Source organism: Pempheris klunzingeri, chromosome 5 (genome assembly GCF_042242105.1).
Source record: "Pempheris klunzingeri isolate RE-2024b chromosome 5, fPemKlu1.hap1, whole genome shotgun sequence".
NCBI classification, from domain to species: domain Eukaryota; kingdom Metazoa; phylum Chordata; class Actinopteri; order Acropomatiformes; family Pempheridae; genus Pempheris; species Pempheris klunzingeri.
In genome coordinates this window covers 9049718-9074137 of record NC_092016.1, presented here as the reverse complement: position 1 = coordinate 9074137, position 24420 = coordinate 9049718, and the positions used below count along the sequence as shown (strand labels likewise).

At 40.8% G+C, this 24420-nt stretch overlaps 1 protein-coding gene across 1 annotated transcript; it reads left to right on the top strand.

The window, feature by feature from the left end:
• The first annotated feature begins 918 nt into the window (after positions 1-918).
• Positions 919-24004, top strand: LOC139200919 (neuronal cell adhesion molecule-like). The gene is made up of 31 exons (XM_070830098.1): positions 919-1003; positions 2035-2052; positions 2602-2707; positions 3420-3613; positions 4006-4128; positions 4702-4872; positions 5423-5479; positions 6680-6791; positions 6904-7088; positions 7275-7409; positions 7744-7887; positions 7994-8105; positions 8187-8353; positions 8574-8721; positions 8960-9084; positions 9409-9438; positions 10244-10345; positions 11253-11450; positions 11754-11824; positions 12077-12302; positions 12455-12570; positions 12667-12871; positions 13163-13285; positions 13678-13854; positions 14819-14826; positions 15121-15205; positions 15424-15549; positions 17333-17488; positions 18249-18380; positions 19002-19080; positions 21917-24004. The coding sequence occupies exons 1-31, from the start codon at positions 919-921 to the stop codon at positions 22161-22163; spliced, it is 3963 nt and encodes a 1320-aa protein (XP_070686199.1). The 3' UTR covers positions 22164-24004.
• Positions 24005-24420: the final 416 nt, after the last annotated feature.

Sequence of the window (24420 nt, the reverse complement as noted above, 5' to 3'; positions counted from 1 at the left end):
CAGAACATACATGTTTGTTTTTCTTTCCAGTCTATTCACGGTTCATCCAACGCCAATGTTGTGATGGAGGCATAATTTGATTAAGTTGTGTAACAAAAGAAAATCCTTACTTAATTAACAGTTATTCAGCGGCCAATTAGCTTTGCAGCAGTTTGCTCAAACCTGTAAACAACACCCTGTTGAACTCGCACCATCTGCTCCCATTGAACGGTGTCTACTAAGATGTCAGAGATCGAAGATCTGCCCAATCACTCATGATGTTTCCCACTACAACAATCTCATGAAAGAATGATGGTTCACTGTCTGAAATCTGACCTCATTGCAGATCAGTTTGCTGCTGGCTCACTCATTCGGTCAGTCAGCCAATAAAACTGATAAAGCTGAGAGTGAAATGGAAAGTAAAGTGAGTGTCCCCTTGTCTTGTCCCTTGGCATGTCATCTGCCGGCTGATCTGATCGATATGGCACAGAAGCCTAATGGCATCACGGCCACGGTTGTGATTAGCCGAGCAAAATGAGCCCAAGTGGGTCGCATCGGCCAGTATTGGAGTGCACTAGATCAAAAAAGATAGCTTCCAGCAAACTGCACTGCATGGCAACGAACATCGATCTGCGGCCAGAGCTAAATGTGTCTGTCTGTCCCTCTCTCTCTCTCCCTCTCTTTTTCTCTCTCTCACCAGCTGATGAGCACAAAATAGAACAAACTCAGTATTATGATTGATAGCTGCAGTAACTGGATGTGCTATTCACCCAGTAATCTCTGCTCCTGCCTCTATCCTCTTATCTCTGACGCTGTCTCTCTCTTTTTCTTTCTGTCTCTCCTTGTAGTTGTGAATGTGCACGTGTCCTCAGACAGTGTGACTGAGCAGAGAGGCGTGGCGCCGCTGTATTCGGGGGCAGACCTTTGCGTCACACACCGATGATGGAGAGGAGGAGGATGGACGCAGCACTGCTGCTGCTGTTCCTGGGACACCTTGCCACGGCGTTGGAGGTCCCACTAGACCGTAAGGCAACAGATCACACACCACACAGCACGTTCGTAGCAGAGAGTGTAAATGAGCTGATGTCAGGTCTCAGAGTTTATTGTCAAGTAATTTATGAAGCAAAATCAATGTTTTTTCTTTTATTTCCCCTCCAGTAGCTTTATGACAGGAAAAAAAATAACCCTTTGTCTAAAAGACCTCAGAAAATAGTGAGAAATGGTTTGCTTACCAGAGCCTGAGATTTCCTTTAAAAAATCTGACCAATCTAACACCCAAAGATATTCACTACTTTACTATCATATATGATATATATGCATAAATGACAAATGAAAGCATCAGATCCCCACATTTGAAAAGCAGAAACTAGCCACTGTCATTTATTTTTTTGATATATATTTTAGTTTAAAAGTTGACTGATACAATTATTTCACAATCGTGTTATCATTTCAGCTCTAATCACTTTTATTCTAAACATCTATATAATTGTTCAATACCCCCAAATTTGTTAAAGCCTGAATACACAGTTTGCAAAGGTTAATTGTGGTTTAAGTTTCACTGTGATATGTTTGGAAGAGTTTGATCAATTAAGTTGAGAAGATATACACTTTATTTATCAAGATTAAATCACATTGTCACAATCATTTCATGAGAAAAGGTAAAAAACATTTTATTCCAACTTTATGGGCAACAGTGTATGTACCTGTTACTTGGGTTAGACTTTTTCTGAACATCTGATATTTTATATTTGGGAGAACCTTTGTACGTTGTTGCCATAGTTTTGTAAAGCAAGCACCGTTCCTCATTTTGACTGACGGCGAAAGAGTGTGTCCCAGAATGACCAGTACAGCGGGATGCCGCCGTGGTGGTAGATCTTTTACATTTTGCAGCTGTTGACCACTGGATGCTCACATTTCTCAACTGGGAAAACTGGACGTGTTTAAACCACGTTTGAAGCAGAAATAATGCAAATGCAGATATTTGTCACGACTAATGTCCGGTTCTCTGTACTGTCATAATTTTTCTTTCTTGTTCGCTGATTCTTGGGAAAAACACTAAAGTTCTGGAAGGATGTAAGTCTCAAACTAGTGTGAATTCACTGCAGAGGTTGTGCTAGCAGTTTTTGTTGTGCATTAAATAACATATGTGATCTTTTCTTTATATTTCTGTATTATATTTTGTTTGTTTTATATTTTGAGATGCTGGGTGTGATTTGGAGTGGACTTGCATGCAATGGTCTCTTTTTGCTTTTTTTTGTGTGTGTGCTGCTGCAGTGGTAGAGCTTTTTCTGTAGAGCAATATTGCAAACAGCATGAGTTGTTACATCGTTTGTTTTGTTACACTCCATTAGTTATCTCCCCAGCACTGACAGGGATACATTAAGCATCGGATCATTACAATAAAGTGAAATGTACCTGAGCGTTCTGCATGCCTTTTTGCTGTTGCACATGTTATGAGAGCTTTTTGTGTGTGTCAGCAAACAGCCGTCTGGTTTGATGCAGTGTGGTAAGTCTGCATGTGATTGGTAATAACTGTTTGTACGGTCAATACAGCAAAGAAAAAGGCTTAGTTATGCAGTAAAGGTCACGGTTGAATATCACCCTCTTTCTAATCGCTTTTAGTGCCGCAGCCGCCGACCATAACTCACCAATCCCCCAAGGATTACATCATCGACCCACGAGAGAACATTATCATCCACTGTGAGGCGAAGGGGAAGCCTCATCCCAGGTAATGTGTGAGGTGTGATGTGTGCATTCATGATGCTGTTACTGAGAAAGATAATCCAGGCGTGGACTCATCCGCCATCTATCAAATATCATTTAAAAGCTTCAACTGACAGCAAGTCAAATTCTGAGAATTAAGCTTAAAATGTGACTGTTAAAGTTCTGGTTTATTCAAAGTTTAGAATAATCAACGGTGGTATTTCATTCCTGCACATGATGCCCTTGTCAAAGGCCCATTTTAGCTATAGCTTTTAAATCATTTGCCCCAAGTTATACCATCCTTCAACTATCTCTGACCTGCTGGCACCATCACTGCATGCAAACACATTTGTGTTTCAATATTTGCAAAGATCCAAATTGACAAAAATGTACCTCTTTTTTAACACAACACAACACAACACAACACAACACAACACAACACAACACAACACAACACAACACAACACAACACAACACAACACAACACAACACAACACAACACAACACAACACAACACAACCCTAAAACTAAGTCTTATATAACCAATCACACACACACATTTTAAGCTCTTACTCATTCCTAAACACTTAACATTTGTCTAACCATGTCTCAGTGCCTTCTATAAGCTTAGGCTTGTATTACCATATGTCATGCTGACTGTACTCTTCACCAGATTGCGATAACATCAGTGCTACACTCTTCTGATAAGAGCTGCTGGTCTGTGTTTTTTTCCTCAGTTTCTCCTGGACAAGAAACGGGACCCACTTCGACATCGACCAGGACACCAACGTGGCCATGAAGTCCCACTCTGGCACCCTGGTGGTGGACATCAGTGGAGCGAAGGCTGAACATTATGAGTGTGTGTACCAGTGCACAGCAAGGAACAAACATGGAACTGCTGTTTCCAGCAACATAGTTGTGCGACAGTCCAGTAAGTGCAGCACGGTCATTTCTATCATCTCTATCATTTCATTCTTTTCTTACATTTTCTTAACGCCATGAATAGCTCACATCGTTCTTTCTTCTTTTTCTAACAACTAAGTAGCGTTTTCCATCATACGAGCCCTCCTGGAAGGTAAAGGTTGCATGTAAAAAGCTGCATGTTTTACTTTGCGGGATGTAACAGTAGATAACAGCGAGTCTCCTTTTCCATCTCCCCTTCTGCGTATTGTGTTTCAGTATTCACTGAGGCACCATCCCTCTCATCTTGCCTCGTCACCTCTGTCACCGTGTTAGCAACAATTCATTAGCAACCCCATATTTCATTCCAAAGTATGCGACTTCTCTTCCACTGATGTGTGTATCCTTCTCCAAACAATCCAGGGTCCCCCTTGTGGTCAAAGGAGAAAATCAAGCCAATCGTCGTGCCGGAGGGCGTGTCCTTGGTGCTGCAGTGTCGACCCCCTGCTGGCCTGCCGCCTCCCATCATATTCTGGATGGACAACTGTGAGCACTTCAGCCATGGGAGATAAAGTTTTAGCTGAATATATGAACATATATAACGTATAACACACTGCTGCTCACGCGGGCTTGTGGCAAAATCATGCGTCTGCTCTCAGACGGTCTTTGTCAGTATTTGGTCCTAATGTTGAGAAATGCAAGCACTTTGCCACTGCAATTAATTAGAGGCTGCTAATAGTCTCATCCTTGATCCTGCATATTTAATGTTGTTACACTAAGTTTGATTTAATTAGTACTTGATTCATGAAATGTACGGATTTTAAAGCGTCAGTACACCAAATTACTAAAAACATATTCCCTCTTACCTCTAGTACTAAAAATCCATACATATGATTTCGATTTAGCGCACAACAATTTCACCAAAAGGACCATTTAGTAGCTTTTCCGAGCTTCAAATCTCCACTTTTCGTGAGATGATGTACTGTGTTTATGATGTTTTCAGCGGAGGAAGCTTGTGTGAGTAGAAAGCTCCAGGGCTGTCAACAGGGGCTATTTCTTTGGTAGAAAGACGCATGTATTTAAAGCGCCTCAACATATTTCATTTGCTGTATATTTCAGATTTCCAGAGGCTGCCACAGAGCAGCAGGGTGTCTCAGTCTCTGAACGGAGACCTTTACTTCTCCAACGTACTCAGAGAGGATTCCAGGAATGACTACATCTGCTACGCACGCTTCCCATACACACAAACCATCCAGCAGAAACAGCCCATCTCCGTCAGGGTCGTCAACCGTAAGTCTGACTGTGTGTATGTGCTAATGCCGTAATGAGCCAGCACGACTGAGACGACCGTAGTGTGAGTGTCTGTATAAAGTGTCGTCATGAGAGGCAGCTCATTCACAGTATTATGTGCTAGCATGACTGCGTAGGAGGGGAACAGTATTTGCTATCTCTGATCCAATCCTCTGAGACGCCAGCGGTCTTCATCCCACTGAAAAGACATATTGTCGCAGCTCTCATGGCGGCCTGCACTATCTGCCAGGCAGGCGTTCATTTTATTACTTCTGTGAGACGTTCTGTATACGCACTCTCCACCAACAACAAAGGCTGCTCTCATTCAGTCTAGCGTTTTGCAATGACATGACGACAGGCCGTTCCCACAAGATTCTTATTACTGTCATTCCTCATCTCTGACTTTTGGGGAATTTAAAGTTTTGTTCCGACCATTTTGATTATAAACACTCTCATGTTAAGTTGTCAACATATGTTTTTTTGTTTTTTTTCTTTCATGTGTCTAATGATTTCAACTTGTGGCGTGTTTGATTTTTCTGTTGTGTTACAGTGGATGCAATCAATGACACAATGGCAGCTTTTTACAATGACACTGATTTATTTAGTGGTGAGTTTTTGCACCCCCTAGTGTTTACCCCACCCCAATGTAGGGCTCTGAGCTCTAGCTCTTACCCACTAACACTAACCCTTCAACCCTTCAAGCTTTTTACAAGCTCACTGTTCATTTAGGGGTGAGATCTGGCACCCCCTAGTGTTTTCCCCCAACATAGAGCATCAACGTCTGGCTGTCACCCACTAACACTGTAACTCCCAAATCCGAGTATCCCAGTTAATTCTCTGTCCCTCTGTCACTCCTGCTCTGTCCAATCAAAACCCTTCTGATGACACTTCCTCCTATGAATCGCTTAAACTAGCGCTGCATGATGAATCCGATACTGACTGAGCTGATTGTGTAACATGGACATGAAGCAACATCTGTACAGCTTTGAAAATAAAACTGCATTTTAAAACGTATTACGTATTATATAAACTATACTATATAAGCTTATAACATAATTTAATCTACTTGGTAGTAAAAAAAAATGAATTTGATCCTAACGCAACTGCTTTAAGTATAGATGTGTTCAAATCTTCTTTCTCCTCTGCCTTTCCCTGTCAAACAGAAAGCTGTAATCTTCATTTTCCAAATCACTCCGTCCCTGCTGCCCTGCCTAATTTTAGAGCGCACCTAGTTGTTAATCTCTTTGTCACTAATCAATGTCGTCTCACTTCATTTTCTCATTGCTCAGAAGATCTTCACTTTGCCTCTTTGTTTGTATCACCCTATCTAATCTTAAAAATGCAAACAGTTAGGTTATCATCAAATTGTTTACACGCCAGGGTGTTAATTAATCATCATCACTGCCATCATATACATTTTGTCAGATTTTTTTTATCATTAGTTTTGCAGATTAGTTCTTTCCAAGTTTAGTAACAGTAAGCAAATCTTCACTTCTAATAATCAATTCTACATTAGGTTCATTTTAGTCTTTATTAAAACCCCGCAGGGCAAATGATTGCCAATAAACGCCCACAGAAAACAGTGCAATGAAATACAACATGACCATAAATTTACATTCAACCATAAAATATGAGAATTGTAGTCTGTAATGCCCGTAGAAGTGAGGTTTCATTATACCACAGCGAGGGAAGGATTGTGATGCGTCTGGTTCAGGCCTGGATCTTAATTATGTTATGAACTTCTGCAGAAGAGAAGCTAATAGTTTTCTTTGTGAATCTGTGTGTGTGTGTGTGTGTGTAACTACAGAAGACCCAGCGGACGAGAGGAAGCCAACCTTCCTCATCCCATCTGGCCACTCCACCTCCAAGATAGTGTTGAGAGGACAGGTGCTGGAGATGGAGTGCATTGCTGAAGGACTGTAAGTGAATGGATCCGCCATTACTTCTGTCCTAAAAGCCTCAAGTGCCCACCTGCTGGAGTGTCATCATCACTCTTTGTCTCCCCCCTCTCTCGTCCCTCTTCGGTTCCAGGCCCACGCCTGAAATTTCCTGGATCAAAGTGAGCGGCGACCTCCCAGCCAAGCGCACATCTTTCCTGCACTACCAGAAGACCCTCCGCATTGTGAACGTCTCCGAGTCAGATGCAGGAGATTACCGCTGCACCGGCAGGAATCGACTCGGCTCGGTTCACCACACCATCCATGTCATGGTCAAAGGTGTGTCAGTGATTAAATGCAGTGTCCCATCGGGCCATTCGTTCACCATGTGGCGGCACAGTCACTCCTTCTTTCTGTCTCTTTATGTCCCTCCGTCTCATAATTGATTTATGCGCAGATGACAACAACGTAGGGTGTTCAGTGATTAATTCTCCTGCCCTCCGTTGCGCTCTGTTCTATTTTCAGCTGCTCCATATTGGATCAGTGGAGCTCCCAGGAATCTTGTTCTAGCTCCAGGAGAGAACGGTGTGCTGACCTGCAGGGCCAGTGGCACACCCAAGCCCTCCATCACCTGGGCTATGAATGGCATCCCCATAGAGAGTGAGTGCAGCCCGTTCCTTTGTCTGAAACTTTGTCTGAAAATACATTTCTGCTTTTTCCAGCTTTGTTTAGTCTCATAAGAAACAGGATTTTGTTTTCAAATGCCAGATTTGTGAAAACCTTGGTACAGCAGAGCATTTTCTACCCTAATAGGGTTGATGCTTGATACTTATGACACCTGAGTTTGATACCGATACCAAAACTCTTTTCATGTCTTAATTGTGATAAACAATCACCAAAAGTTATCCCAAGACCATAGAAAGCCTCTCTACAAGCTTCATTCAGAATACAAAGAGCCACAGTTACATGTCTAAACGCTGTTGTCTGTGAACAGACTCGCCTAAGGATCTCAGCAGAAAGGTGGAGGACGACACCATCATCTTCACTGATGTGCAGACTGGATCCAGTGCCGTCTACCAGTGTAATGTCTCCAACGATTATGGCTACCTCCTGGCCAACGCCTTCGTCAATGTGCTCTGTAAGTTCATTACACTTGATCCATTTGTATCAGAATGCTGTTTTCCATTTACATTGATTTTACCGGTGTAATAACATGGCAATAATTGCTGCTGTGTCGATAAAAGCGGAGCCACCCAGAGTGCTGACACAAGCCAACAAAGTCTACCAGGTCATCAAAAATCACCACGCGCTGATAGACTGTGCTTCCTTTGGGTCTCCCATCCCTAAAATTAAATGGTGAGTTGATGAACTTTTGACAGAGGAAAGTGTTGTTTTATATTTCTTCAAAAGCTCAAAGTGGCTGCTCCTCTGTCTCAGGTTTAAAGAGAGTCGATCCAGCATCCTGGATGGAGACCCTTACGTCTTTCATGACAATGGGACTTTAGAGATTCCCATAGCTCAAGCCCACAATAGTGGCAAGTACACCTGCGTGGCCGAGAACACACTTGGCATCTCTGAGAATCACATCTACCTGGAGGTCAAAGGTGAGTCGATCCACACTGAAGATATAGTTATGATGAAAATAAGAAATAGATACAGTATATAAGAAATATATAATAAATAGCTTAAAAAAAAGCTTAAGTAAAATAAAAGTTTGAGATTTTGGTGCAACTAAATACTTAATTTATCAATCAGAAAAATTTATTCCTTAATCTTAGTCAATTAAATGTGAACCTAACCTCCTCTAACCCCCCCTCGCATCAGAGCCCACCCGAATCCTGAAGCAGCCGGAGTACAAAGTGGTCCAGAGGGGCAGGTCTGTGGTGTTTGAGTGTAAGGTGAAACATGACCCGTCACTCATCCCCACCATGACCTGGCTCAAAGACGATGGAGAGCTGCCCGATGATGAGAGGTCAGAGCTGTGTGAAGACGTCTCCCTTCTTAGACATCTACATTAGTGTTAATGGAGTTAGCCAATATTTAATTATCTGTATATTTTTAAGGATGTTACATATATTGGTGTATGCTTGTTTTTATTCCTTCGTCGACGTGGCTTTCATGTCCTGACGGGGAAAAAAGCTGAATAACTCCAGTGTCTGATACAACCAGATGTCGTGCTGAGCTCTCTGTATGGATGCTTTGTTTTGCAGATTAATCGTAGACTCCGACAGCCTCACCATCACCGATGTGACAGAGAACGATGCGGGGGTGTACACCTGCATCATGAACACCACTCTGGACCACGATTCAGCCAGTGCTGAGCTCACTGTTGTCGGTATGTGCAGCTTTGCAGAAGCTCAATTTCACTGACTCATAACACAAACTCACAAATTATTAATGCGTAACCTCTCTCCATCTCAGGTCTTCCCAGAAAAGTGAATCTGTCCAATAACTTACAGAACAGATTTCCTTTCAGCCCTTCAAGGTTAATTGCCTTAGAGTTTACTTAGGAGGGTCAGAGCGGATTTGGTCGACTATCTTGTCAACAGCATTAATATTTGATTGTTGCCTTCTTAGCAAGCCAGATAATCTTCTTTGTCTTCTTCTGGCTGACTGACCACTAAACTCCCTATTTCACTCCTGCCCTCCTACCTGGCAGAGGCCACGCCAACACCAGCTGTTGTCTCCGGTAAACCTGCAGCACACATGAGCACCCAGATGTGTTCTGCTGACATGGACTTGTGTTGTTTGTTGGATGTTTCCGTTAAGTGAAGCATGTTGTGGCCTGACGATTTATTTTTGTCAATCACAGAGCATTATCGATTTCTTGTTTTTGTTATGATTTACCAGCATTTATTCGTTTTGTCTTGAAGGTGTTTTTTCATACACTTTTCTTTTAAATGAATTGTATGTTTGTAAATTTTTTGCAAAAATGCATGAAGCTTGAATGCATTACACCACTGATGCAAACATTAAACATTCAGGCAAATGGGAAGCAATTTCCACTAACACTTCAATGCAAAGATAATTTGTATCTCAGACATCTCTCCATTGCACTACTTGGGATCTTTTCAAATGCGCAATTTCCCCATCGCTCATTTATTCCAAGCATGCGTTCCACTTTATCATTACAATTCCAACACATGAGCTTCAATTTAGCCTCTCTAGTGAGCCAGAGACTCTATTTCATGCAGCGTGATCATTGAAGATGCTCAGTTGAGCATCAGTTGTTTCATATGCATGATGCAGTACCGGCATGTGTATCACAGGGCAAATAACATCAGCAAATGGAACATGTAAAGAAATAGAGGCGGAACTGAGAGGTGTGTTTGGTTAAACCGATATACTTATTATTTATTATGATACTAGTATTGCAGGACAAAATGTATGTAACCAGATATCCTCTTTAGTTTTTGTTCATCTTCTTGTGGCATGGATACATCATATTCTGTAGCTGTAACTGTGTGTTGATGTTGCTGCTGTTTCTCCGGCAGAGCGACCCGACCCCCCAACTGACCTAGAGCTGACGGACCAGAAACAGAGGAGTGTTCAGCTCACTTGGACCCCTGGGGATGAACATAACAGTCCTATTCAGAGTAAGTGTTTGTGTGCACACACGTATGAAGGTGTACTGTATGCATCTGTGTCCTGTGTTGGTTTGGTAGTCTGTGCTATTACAATAAGTGAAGTTTTTTAAAGTGACACTTTACCAAATTCACATATCTCACCTGTTTGAAAGAAATGGCCATTCAGGAAGCAAGAGAGTCTACTTAAAAATTCCTTTAAGTTGCATTATGGGAATTGTAGGATCCAGTGTTTTTAGAGCTTGACCTTCTATGGAAAAGAGTCATTCCCTCGGCTGCTTTGATTTTGACAGTTTGGGAAATTGTGTCTGCAGTTACTCTTAATATTGTGGAAATGCAAAACTAAATCACTGGAGTAGCCCTTCAATTAATTATGTTTGACATTTATCTGATTCTCCTGAGCAGCCAGAAGGGATATGTGAACAAAATTAGAATAATCTAAACAACTTGAGTCCCCATAATTACAATCAGCCAGTATAGTATAGTCTGGAAAAGTCAGCGGGAAAAAAATCACCAAATCTATCGTGTGGAAAAAATCAAAAAACCCCGTAGGCCTGAACGGAGGCTCTAAAAAGATTATGGTTTCATCAGTGATGGAGGGCAGCTGAGGTCATCTTATTTCTTTCAAAAGTGTCCAATGGCAACAGCATAAAACTTCTACTACTTTTCTGCTGCCTATTAGTATGTGCAGCATGTTGCAAAACACACATGGCTAAATCCACTATTTCCTCGATGCCTCAAAGAACTGCCAGAGGTAATATATTTAGCTGTATTTTAGAAAAACATCTTGCTTTTTTCAGTTACAGTATCCCAAAATACCTTGAGGTTATTCATGCTAGTTATGCAAATATACTGTCAGGCAGTGTATTAAGTGTACGGTTATGTGCAACACTTGTCTTTTTTTTTTTGTTTTACTCAGAATTTCTCATCCAGTATGAAGACTTACTTCACCGCAGAGGTCACTGGCATAATCTAACCGATGTCCCTGGAACCAAGACGACAGCTCACCTCAAACTGTCACCGTTTGTCCACTACACCTTCAGAGTTGTGGCCCTCAATGCTGTGGATTTCAGCCGCCCTAGCTTCCCCTCCAGAGTGTACAAGACAGAACCTGCAGGTACAGACTCGGCTGCCTCGGCCCTTTGGTGGTGGAGTTTCTGATTGCCTCATGAAATCTCTGTAAAGTCTGTAAATGAATTCTGTGCATTCATGTTTTAATAATACATAGATAATCAACCAATCACCTCATGTTTTCTAAATACGAATGATTCTGTCTTGGGAAGCATAAGTGTTTTTTAAGGATTATAAGCTAAGATAGTATATCAGCTCCTTCATTTCAGAAGCAGATCAACATGTTGATGACTAAAAGCTTTTCCTTGGGGTAGCGTTTCATTCTGTCGTTATTTCTGTGTTTTTTCAGCTCCAGATGAGAATCCAACAGGTGTACAGGGATTTGGAACAGAGCATAATAATCTTGTAATCTCGTGGAAGGTAATAAAGTTGTGTAAGGCTGTCTGTTTTCATTCACAAGCATTTACTGTTGCTCAGGGAATACCATGAAGCATCAAAGTGTCCTTGTACTGTGAAGATGTAGTTATCACCCGGTCTCCTGAGCTTCCTCTTCTTACTTTTCTCTTTTCGTTCTCATCCACTAAAACCGCATATCATAGTGTGCATACATTTCTTTCAGAAAAAAGTAAAGTGTTGAAAAATAACTTACATTTAAAACTTCCTCCTCTGCAGCCGCTGACAGGCCTCCAGTCTAATGGTCCAGGGCTTCACTATAAAGTGATGTGGAGGCAGAAGGCTGTGGAGAGTGAGTGGAACGTTGTGACTGTGGCTAATACCTCCAAGTTCGTCGTGTCTGGAACGCCCACGTTTGTTCCATATGAGCTAAAAGTTCAGGCTGTGAACGACCACGGCACTGGACCTGCGCCTGCTATTGCCACCGGCCACTCAGGAGAAGACTGTGAGTTAGCACGACTCTTTAGACCCTTAAAATATTTACTATGTGCAAGAGCCTGGGGTGATGCAGTTGGCTGTGTATCCTACAATATTTACTCAGTATGTTTCCTTTTGTATTTAGCTGCTGTTGTGTTGTACTCCCTCTCTATTGTGCAGTGCCAGTAGCAGCTCCAGACAATGTGCAGGCCATGGTGCTGAACAGCACTCTGGCAGAGATACACTGGGATCATGTGCCCTCGAAATTAATACGGGGACATCTCAAAGGATATAAGGTATAGTACAATGGACCACAGGCAGTGTAACATGTACACCAATCCAACCAGCCACAATATACCCTCAACGCTTACTATACTAACTGTGTTGTGTAGGTGTACTACTGGAGAGAACGCAGCCTCCACAAACACAACCCCCACCACGTGGAGAAGCAGATCCTAACCTTCAGTGGGAACCACAGCCACGGCATGCTGCCCGGCCTGCACCCCTTCAGTCTGTACTCATTCAATGTCAAGGTCTACAACGGCAAGGGAGAGGGCCCCCCGAGCCCCACCCAGCAGTTTGAGACACCTGAAGGAGGTAGGACACAACTTTCATAAACTCTTCATTTGGATTGTCCTGTTTTAATGCTCATGCAGCTTCGAAACTAGTTGTGATGTCAAAAAAAAAAAAATCTTATTTGTACAGAGAAATTTTACTACTTAAGCAGATGAATGTAAAAAATGTTATCAACGTTGGGCAACCCACGCCATCAAGAAACCTTGATTCAGACACTGTCTCTCTTTAAGCATTCCTTACAAATGTTATTTTACAACCCTCTTTCGCTTGTCAAATTCATGTAAAATTTCATGATTTGTGTGTTTTCTGCAGTGCCAGGGGCTCCCACTTCCCTCGTAGTCACCAACCCCAACCCGGACTCTCTAACGCTCGAATGGAGTCCTCCTCATGTCCGTAATGGACGCATCACTGGCTACACCCTCAAATATCAGCCAGGTGAGGCTTCTTTTCAATATGACAACATCTAAGCCTAGTGAAAGTCACCTTCCTTCATGTAGTTTGTAGTTTTGTATGTCTTCCTTTTTCATGTCTTGTACTGTCATCCTGCTCAGGCTTAATTAAAGGTTTAGACTAGCCTGAGAGCATTTCAAGCAAGTTATTTTGCCTAAAATACGACACAAATTAACAAATCAACTTTTGTCACTTCCGCCTTCTATTCCTGAACCCCACACCTCCAAATGCTTTCATTTCCGCCTTTGTCATCATTGACACTCCAACCCCATCTACAACCCCCTCCTCCTTCTCATTCCTCTATTCAACTTACCTCACTACTTCCCAACTTCCATCCCCATCCCATCATTCTTGTCACCCATCCTCCAACCCTGTAGTCAATAACTCCAATGAGCTGGGCCCAGTGGAGGAGCTGGCCCTGCCCGCCAATGAGACCTCAGTCACTTTGCCCAACCTCAAGCACAGCACACGCTACAAGTTTTATTTGATTGCGAAAACAGTCAGGGGAGCAGGCCCAGCCATTTCTCAGGAAGCTGTCACCATCATGGAAGAAGGTAAGTCACAAAATGCAGACGACTAAAAGTAAATGACCTAAAAAGTATTCATGTGTCTTCAACTGCAAAGGTAGATGAATGTCTGAGCTAATTGATATGAATTATATCTTGTAACTCAGGTAAGAGGATCCAATCATGCCATTAATCTACAGATCAAATGTGCAACATGAAGTCCATGCAAAATTAAAACACTTCACGCTTTAGTATTATATGTGTTGTTTTTTTTAAAAAAAAACAAAGAAAGTTGGTTGTAATCTGAAGTGTTTTTGTGATCTTTAAGTGAACAACAGCACATTGATGTTGATGATTGAATCTACCTTAGACACCATAAAGACAAACGTTTACAGAATAAACCATGGTGTTCTGGAGAGGAGTTGCACAACATTTGGTTGGACTACCATTAAAGCTCACACAGGATTAAAGCTGATCTCTGTGTGTGCCTTCTCAAAGTTAGTAATTATTGGTTTGCATGGAAAAGTATTCCTACAACCACCAAAATGTTTCTTATTTTAGAGCATGATTTTTATGGTGTGTTTTCCGTAAAGTAGTGCAGTAACGATTAGACGATCTGTCGATTATTTGACAGAAAATCGATCGAATAGTGAAAATGATTTGTTGAAGCGACTTTTTTTTTAATGCAAAAATTACAGAAAATTGCTGGTTCCAGCTTCTGAAATGCAAAGATTTGCTGCTTTTATCTGTTTCATATAATTGTGAATTGAATATTTTGCAGTTTTGGAGTGCTGGTGGGACAGAACAAGCTATTTCAATATGTCACCTCCAATTATGGGAAATTATGATGCTTGATGACGATGTTTCACTATTTTTTCACATTTTATCAACTAAACAATTAATCAATTTAAAAAATGCTTGAGACATAAAATCGATGATGGAAATAATTGTTGGTTACCCCAACCCTAAATGTTAAAGCAGAACATTTGTCATGTCTTTTGTGTATGTGAAGTGTTCCTGGTCAGTACAGTGTACAGTATACTTTTCCATAGCATTATCATTTATTTTTGGCATAGCATGATGCACATAAGCTCCTCCTTCATGTTTAGTGGAACATGAGTGTGATTCATTTGCATTGTTACACAAGAGGACCCATGCTATTATAAACCCTCAGTCCAGTCATCTCTTATATTACAAGAGTTTGCTTGGCATGCCAATGAACTGTGTGCACTGTGTATAATGACTTCAGTGTCTGTGGTGTCCCTGCCTGTGGAAAGTGTTTGCGTCTCTGTGTGTGTCTTGTGTGTGGTGCAGTCTTTACCCCTCTCCATGTTGCTTACAGGAAACGCCAAAAGCTCTCACCCCATTGCACAGTCTCCTCCGCGCCATACTCACCAGGGTACAGATACTGCTGTGATCTTAGCACATTGCATGTCTGATTTGTTACATGATCAGCTTTGTGTGTTATTGGTATAGTTTCCTGATCTGAAATTGCTATTGTGTAAGGCTATGTAGATTGGAGTAAGAATATAATTAAATTAATGAAGTGCCAGTTATTGGATTGTCCTTTGACCAACAGACATATCTTGATGGTTGTCTTTTCTCTTGTGTGCTCAGCGCTGCCTGTGAGTCCTTTTGGGAACGTTAGCTCCTCGGTTGGAGAGGACGGGGCCCTGATCAGTTGGGAGTACTGGGGGCCGGAGAAAAACGTTTATGTAGAATACATAGTGAACAGTAAGCAAAGCAACACACCTTTATTTCTGTCAGTTCCACACGTAGGTCACAGGAGACTCCTACTTCAACATTGGCTTGCGCAGGTGAATAGAAATATTGGCAGTCACGTCGCTGCTGGCCCCTGCCAACTTGGGCCCAGATGTGATAAGCTCTCTGTGATTGGATTGCTAATTACCCAGTCCTGTTATTGACTGGAGTTGCGTGCGCCTCCCGTGACAATCATGCTGGAACTTATGCAGACAAACATCATAAAAAGCAACATTCTTGTTATGCCAGTTGATTTTGACTGAAGTGCTCTCCATTATTTTTATCCACCTGCAGTGAGGATAAACAACAAACACCGTGTTGTTGTAGTATGGCTCTCTCACACCTACTGTTTAGTGGATTCATTTAGGGAATATCATAATCACAGATCCCAGTAATTTAGAAAATGTCGTTATCAAAAACATTATCTTGTGATCATCAGTCAAACACGTTTTTATATTTAGCTCATCATCACATGTATAATTTATGGTGGCCCAGAAGATCAACGCAGCGCAACTTAGGAGAACACATGCAAATAGATTAAATACAATATGAGCAGCATTCAGAAAACAAGAGTCTACAGCCATGCAACAGCTCTGTGAGGCTGTCATTTTTCTTACCAAGGTACTGTACATGGTGCCTTAACCTTATCCGGCCGCTAGCGCAATGGATAGTTGCGCATGCCATCGGCCTGGGGAACCCGGGTTCGACTCCCTCCCAGTCCCGGCTACCAAAAATGGGCGAGGGTTGCGTCAGGAAGGGCATCCGAACATCCGAACGTGTAAAAAACGAGCGCCAAAATCTACAAGCAGATCATCTGCTGTGGTGACCCTGGAAGGGAGCAGCCAGAAAAAGGACAACAACATGGTGCCTTAACCTTAAAGGTTCATCATGCTCAAAACGAAAATATTAGCATGCTGATGTTTAGCAGGGATAATGTTTACCATGTTCACCATCGTAGTTTAGCATGTTACAGCTGCAAGGCTGCAAGTACAGCTGAGGCTGATTGGACTGTTGTGCAGATATCAGAAAACCAAATTTATCAAATTTCATGGCAGTTGAATATTTAACTAAAAACCACAAACGTCGACCTCATGGTGGTGTTAGAGGGAAAGTCAGTAGGATTCTTTATCTGGGCACCATGGATGTCTTTACATGACTTTCATGAAGTCTTTCATCGCGATGCATCCAGTAGATAAAGACATTTTTCGGTCTGGGTCTGGACGTATCAGCAGACTGACTGACAGACAGCCTAACATTGTCATCCATGAGCCATGCTCGGCTCAAAATGCTGCAAAGTGAGAAAGCTTAGAAAGAGTTACAAAACAGGTTTTCATGGGACAGTAAATATGGCAGGTGTGCTCACTTGAATCTTATGTTGTTTTGTAACTCAATTTCATTGTGCCCTGTGCAACTTGTAGCATAATTATATGGTTGTGTTTTCTGATATTGCAGCATTTCTTTTATAAATGCGTGTTGTTGTCGAGCTGATGAAATTTTGTTCTTCATCTGCTTGTGTTTTCTTAATTTGCAGTGTGTTCAGCTTCCAAGGCCACCATGATAATTCATTTATAGAATAGATAATTCCATGAATATTAACTATTTAAATCTAATATAGACAGCATTGCCTGTAGATTAATCCTGTATCAGTAGATGTTTTTCCAAAGTAATTAGCTCCCATGATGTCATGCTCTCCATGACCCATTTGAAGTTGTGTTTGCTCCCTCAAACATACCTCTCCTCATGAACGTCCCTCCTGCAGGTGAAGGTGAAAAGGAGTGGCAGAAAGAGCTTGTGAACAGCTCTCAGAACATTGTGCTGAAGGGCCTAAAGGGGGGCCTCTCCTATAGGGTGCGTTTGGTGGCCAAAGGTCACCAAGACCAGCCGCTCCACCACTCTCAGGAGCTATTGGTCACGGTCCCAGGTGAGGCAGTTCCTTGGTGGTTGCCTCCACCATCTTCTGGCGTGGCCTCGCCTTGCACTGTGTCGTGTGTAGACTGTGTAGTAGTTTGTGCCGTTGTGTGACTTTAATCCGGTCAAGCATGGGTTTAAAAGATGTGTTGTGGTCACTCTATATGCCAGGCATGCACTGTAGTGATATAGAGACAGTGTGTAGCAGCGTGCATGAGATTGTGTGATTGAATTTGAGTATAATTAAAGTCAGTCCTCTAGAATTGGTAATTAGAAAAAGTGGATATCATTCTCATATAGAAGTTTAATATATATTTAGTGCTATATTATCCAACCTAATACACCCACAGTAAACCTGCGTGTACAGTTTGTGTTTGTGTGTGTAATGTGTGTGTTCGTGTGTGTCCTTGTGTATCTTTGACTGTCTTTGTGTGCTCTTGTGAGAGGATAATTGATTTCCTACATCATGTACTAATGTGGTTTCAAAAATGTGCTCAAATCTCTGTTAGCTTAACCCAGGAGACTTCTAACTCCTCTAACATGAAAGTTGTCTGCTTTGGTAACAACAAGCGACCACGATGCACTCACAAACTGAAATCTCTAACAAGCACAGTACATACTAAGAGGATGACTTCTCCTATTTGGTTGTACTGTGATACTTATGTGTTTGTTTTAGCACATAATTATGGATAATTGTATGGATGTTTTGCCTTCCCAGTGGAAAAAGATCATCCAGACATAAATATTAAGTTTTCCTCTCCTCCTCTGGCCAGCTGTGGCAAGCAGACAGGTGGACATCGCCACACAGGGATGGTTCATTGGCCTCATGTGTGCCATTGCTCTGCTCATCCTCATCCTCCTCATTATCTGCTTCATCCAGAGGAATAAAGGAGGGAAATACCCTGGTGAGTAGTAGCGCAAAAACAACCATGGACACACTCAAAATTCAAAAGTTTGATGTTTAAAAGGATTTGAAGATTAAATTTTAACTTGTTTTAGGTTTGTTTTTTCAAATCAAATGTAATTATTCTGTTTAAACAAGAAATGTTTGTCTTTATAACAGTCTATTTTATCCTATTATACTACAAAACTTGAATATTAATATATCTTGTTAAAACAAAAATGTTGCTGATAAAAAAAACAACATATGGATGTTTCCCCTTGAACATTTCTAATATATTATGTAACAACAACAGACTTTTTTATTGGGATATGCTCATTCTTTGAAATAACAGGAATGTTTCCTGATTTAAATGAGCTACATGTTGTTATAACAAGAAAAGTCTCTTGTTAAAACTGAAAAAATTGGGATAACAAAATTAATTACAGGAAGTCATTATAGCGTAAAAATAATTGTATTTAAACAAGAAACTGAGCAAAAAACAACAACAACAATCACAATAAAAACATCTGTTCAACACCAGTATTCCATACAATATGCAATAGTACACATTACACTCACACGATTGCCTCTTAATTTACTTTATGAGCTGGTTTGTCTAAATTGGTTCCTCTTTTCACACTAGTCAAAGAAAAGGAGGACGCACACACAGACCCAGAGTTCCAGCCCATGAAAGAAGATGACTGTACTTTTGGGGAATACAGGTGAGAGAAAGCGCTCCGGCTTCTGGAGACCCCCAGAGCCTATTTTACCCATCAGTCCCTGCCCCGTCCCTGCTTTCTGCCCAGATCCGCTCTCTCTCCGGCTGGGCTGGAGCTCTACACTCCCTCCCTCTTCTCAACCCTTACAGCTGACAAGTAACTATCGCAGGATCACAGAAATTCAAAACAAGAAGAAGTGCTGCCCCTCATTTGAACTTCTACCGCCATGAAGCACAAGATTTTTTTTTTTTACGGGTTCTGGGACTTCCCGGATGCTACTTGTGTTGGACTCTATTGTGTGTGAGCTTGATGACATTGTGGTGTCATTTGAGAAGCTGGATTCTTCAGGTTCAAGGGATTTAGGGGTTTGAGAGTTTATTTAAAACTTTAAATAAGGCTGTCAGGAAAGAAAAGATATATATATAAGCTAGATTCATTTGCAACACAACCTAAACTGACCCCATTCCAACTGATAAACTACTCATATGCATCTTGTGTACAGTATACATAGTATTAACACTTTGCCTAGTGTATTGCTACTTACATACACAACCCTCATAGGATCGAAACTCAATGAAATGATCGTTCTTGCTAATTTACAGCATTTATCCAGCTATGCTTGTTAGCATCCTCTTTCTAGGCTGCTTCTCCAATCGCTCGCAGAATAAAGAAAAAAACAAAGCACTTTACTTCTGTATAGTTAGCATTTTCGAATTGTTTTTTTTATAAGTCGATTTATAAGATGGTCTTGCTTTTATATTTTATATTCCTTTTTGTATTATGTATACATAAATCTGTTCTATGGATTTTATGCTGTGATAAATACATATCGATATACGTATATATATATGTATACATATATATAATATGTGATATGCATGGTGTGAAGATCTGATATATGAAAATTTGCTCTAGGCAATAATTTGTTGATGGAATTATTGTTGAAATATAGATATATGGTATATAGATGCATATGGATCTTATATGAAATTATCAGCATGTTTGAGGGAAACAATCATCACTGAGTGTACAAGAGCTGGATAATTCAGTTTATAACAGGCCAGTAGCCATTCTGTAATAGTAATAATTCTTAAAGGATAAGGCTGGTGATATTGTACATCTTTATTATCGTCAACAAATTCTTTAAATAGACCAAAACCAGCATTGTATTAGTCTGCTTCAAGCCCATATTCCTACTGAAGACTTAAATCTTTATAACAGACCACAAATATATACTTTCATTTTTTTTTAAAGGTTTAAACGTTTTTTTAAAATGGGTTGGCACTGTTGTTTTAAGCAAAAGTTAATCAAACAGAAGTATATATTGGGGACTATTTTCAGCAGCAGATTTGTGGCGCTTGTTAGTATGTACAGCAGAAGGATGGCGTTTCTTTTTGTCAGACTTTGAACATACATCAGTCCTTGTCATTATGATTAATTCGTCGTTGCTTTTGGTCTTTTCATGGGATTTGTTTACAAGAAGAAAAATGTAGGATATCACCACACTTATCCTTTAAAGCACATTTAGTTTGTGAAGGTAAAATGAGAGACGTATTTACACTGCAAGATAATCTCTCATATGGACATCAACTCAAAGAACAAAGTAGACAATAAATCACAAGGCAAAGTGTACAAATATTATAGTGCCTTTGTGAGAGTATACTTTATATCCATGCTGTTTCATTAAGCTCAGCTGGAACCTTACAGTATGTCAATAAAGGCATAACTTAACTCAATCAAGCTGTTCTTGTTTGACTGCAGGAGAGCATACTGTGAGTTCAGACTATACACTTACATGGCATGTGCCTGTTAAAGTGCCACTCTTACAAAAAAAAAAGAAAAAAAATCTCCTCAAGCGTGTGCATAGTGCAATCATCCCAAGGAGAGACTGTTGTGTTGTGTGGGATCTCATCTGGATCTCCCCACCTGATCGCAGGGTGTAGGTCTCAGGAAAGGTAAGGGTGGGGACGGTTTGTGGGGGGTTGAGGGTCGCTGTTGCATAAATCTAGCATGTGAGGGGTGGGGTCAGTGGATAGTGGGGTCACCGTGGAGAAAAATGCTCGCTGTGTAAGCATCCCAGGTTTTTTCACGGCTGTCATCAAGTTTAACATTTGGTCATAAAGCCATTATCATGCACGCTGCATAGACAAGTCATCAATCGACGGCTTAACTGTGCCGGTTTTATCCCTAAAAATGCTTTTGCATACTGATTAATATTGATTCTGTTTCAATTTAAAATATTTCAGCATTATGATGGCTCAGTGATCTTATCTCATTGATGTTCAACTCATGTATGTGGAATGTTTTCAACTATCTGATATCCAAAGAAAACTTTCTTTGCAGATTTTCATGCATTTTGCCAATTTGTGATTATTATCATGCTTGCTTTGGGGGATGTTTGGCTGAAACCTTGCTTTCCAAGTTTTATTCACATCATTGCCTCGGATTTTCTGTTTTTCATCACAACCTGTGTCTGGGGAGCGGGGGGGTTGCTTTTGTCAAACACATTTACCACTTCATATTTGGTTTCAGGGGGAATTTGAACAGGGTATGATTGCTTGAGCTTTATTCCCCTGCTGCCTGATGGAAACCAACTAACCATCCATAGCTACCGTTTTTTAGACATGGAGCAAGCCAAATTCAAATTTACCTCTTGTTCACTGTTGCATATTAATGAAAGCTGACTAAATTACCATCTCGCATCAAGCGTCCAGTTGGTTTGTGGTAAAAGTAACAATTGGCAGTTCAGTGCTCCATCTAAAAAAGTGATTACTAATCTCCTTATTGCATCTGTCACATCATCTCACCTGTAATACCTGCATGTTATTTTCTCCTTCAGTGACAATGAGGACCATAAACCGTTAAAAGGGAGCCGCACGCCGTCTAATGGGACAGTTAAGAGAGACGACAGTGACGACAGTTTAGTTGACTACGGGGAAGGAGGAGACGGACAGTTCAACGAGGATGGCTCGTTTATCGGCCAGTATAGTGGAAAGAGTGCCAGCAGGGACACTGCTGAGGGCCATGAGAGCTCAGAGGCCCCATCCCCTATTAATGCCATGAACTCCTTGAACTCATTTGTGTAGCCAGTCAGCTCCTACACACCCGTGTGAAGCGGTGCGCTGATGGCTCTACCCCCACATCTCTCTTTGAGATACTGTTCCAATACCACATGGCTTTATGATCACACCTCCACTCATGTGTCACACATGACACATGACATACAGACACAACTCATCGAAGACGTTTATGTTTTCACTTGGAAATCTTCATGGAGAGGCTTTGAAACCTGCGCTCATTATGGTATATCCCAAGCAGCATTTAGGAAGGAAGTAGGAATTAGCTCAACCTGACATTTGATTTTAACAGTGCATGAAATACGTGATATGACCTGAATCCATATATTGATTAACACTTTGATATTAACAAGTGTTGCGTTCTTACCACAGATCTCTTATGGACTATGCAGTGCTCGTCTGAACTATATTTGTTTATGTCATTGGTTACTATATTACCTACTATGTTCAAATAGTAATCAGTGTCTACAGTAAATGACTTTTACTCCATGTATTTTTCCAACACAGAAGCTTGTACAGGAATCTGTATTTAACAATGTAATTCCTCCATGTAATTCCATCATGCATTTACAGCGCACAAAGCAGATCATGTACAGTGTATATTGTGTGAACTATCTGTAAACTGAATATTGGGAGCAGTGCATACAGCATGCTTGAGTCAGCTGCATTGATACATCCTCATCGGTCACCACTCTGTTGGATGACCAAACTGCTCCTATGGAGGAGGAAGCTGAAATACTGCATGTCACGTCATACGACCTCATAACCTTTGCCCTGCATGCAACCTTAATGAGTTTGATCTGAAGGCCAGTGGGGAACGCCGAGAGTGTGACAGCTTGCCTCGTTCCCTGCAGCGCTCCTTCAGCAGGTAGTGCCTTTTTCTTCCATACAACGTTTCAATTCTGAAGTCTCTTTCCAAAGTTCAATGACTGGAACAGAGGCACTAGTAAGACTACATACATCACATCCAAGGATGAATGAGATAAGCTTGAGAAGAGGACTCTGTGGAGGGAGGAATAATCCATATACTCTGGTCATTTTTTAAAAGACACCTCCCAATGCCTTGAGACACAGGACCGGCTCTGATTCCTCCGAGAAGCTAGATACACCCACATGAAACACTGTTAAAACCCTATCCAATGCATTTTTAAAGTCCGCAGTCATTATGTACAGTACCTGATTGTATTTCTGCCGTGTGTGAATGTATGGATATCTGTGAGTGTCTATGTGTGTGTGCGGATCCAGTACATTATTCAATTCCTATTAGGCAAAAAATGTTCACTTGTACTAACTAAACTTGAGGGCCTGGATGGGATCAAGATTTCTTTTCTCTTAACTTGCATCAAGTTTTTTTTTTAAGTCGTGTAGAGTATTTGTTGAATTTGTAAATACCTTAATTGATTGTTGTACAGGGACATGCAGCTTAAAAGGCAGCCTAAGAGGCAATATTGTGCATGACATGATTTAACTTGTTGATAGGACTGTATGAAATATAGAGTACTTGTAGAGAATAAATATATATATTCTTTTTTTTCTTGCTGTGCACAGTGTACATTGTACTGTAACTAACTGAACAGAAAATTGCATATAAATTTGAATTCTGTTTTCTGATTTGCTTGTCAGCGAGTTGCATAACTTTGGTATTGTACAACAACCTGTAGGACAGCGACAATATTAATTGATGCACAGAATTCTATTATTATTGGTTCTACGCAGTTCCAGTATCCTGCCAAACTGATGCTCTTTTCTGACAGTATTGCAAATGGTTTTGTATTTAAGAAACTTAAGAAAAATTTGTACTAACAGATACTTTCTTTGTCTCTATTTAAGTTTCTCCTTTTAGTGCAAGTATGAAATTCAAGCTTCTGGAAATATAATGAATGAATAAATAATTATCTGCTATAACTTGCGTTGTCAGACTCTTTATTGGAAATGGTATTGCCTCATTTAGAAATGAGTATGGTGCTGAGTGGCATAAAAACCATTGAGTCATAAAAACCCTGTTATTCAGTCTGTGCATGCTTTCTGACACATAATGTAAATAAATTATTCATTACATAAGAAATTATACCACATAATGCAGATTACATGCTGTTTCAGTATGATCGACTTTAGCCAATTCTATGATAATCGAAATAGAAATGAATGCAAATGTGCATGTAAGTGTGAAGTACTGGAAGTATTTAGCTCATTTACTCTATTTATTAAAGCGCCAATGCAACAATTTAAAAATCCTGATTAAGTAAATGCACAGAAGTATCCGCTA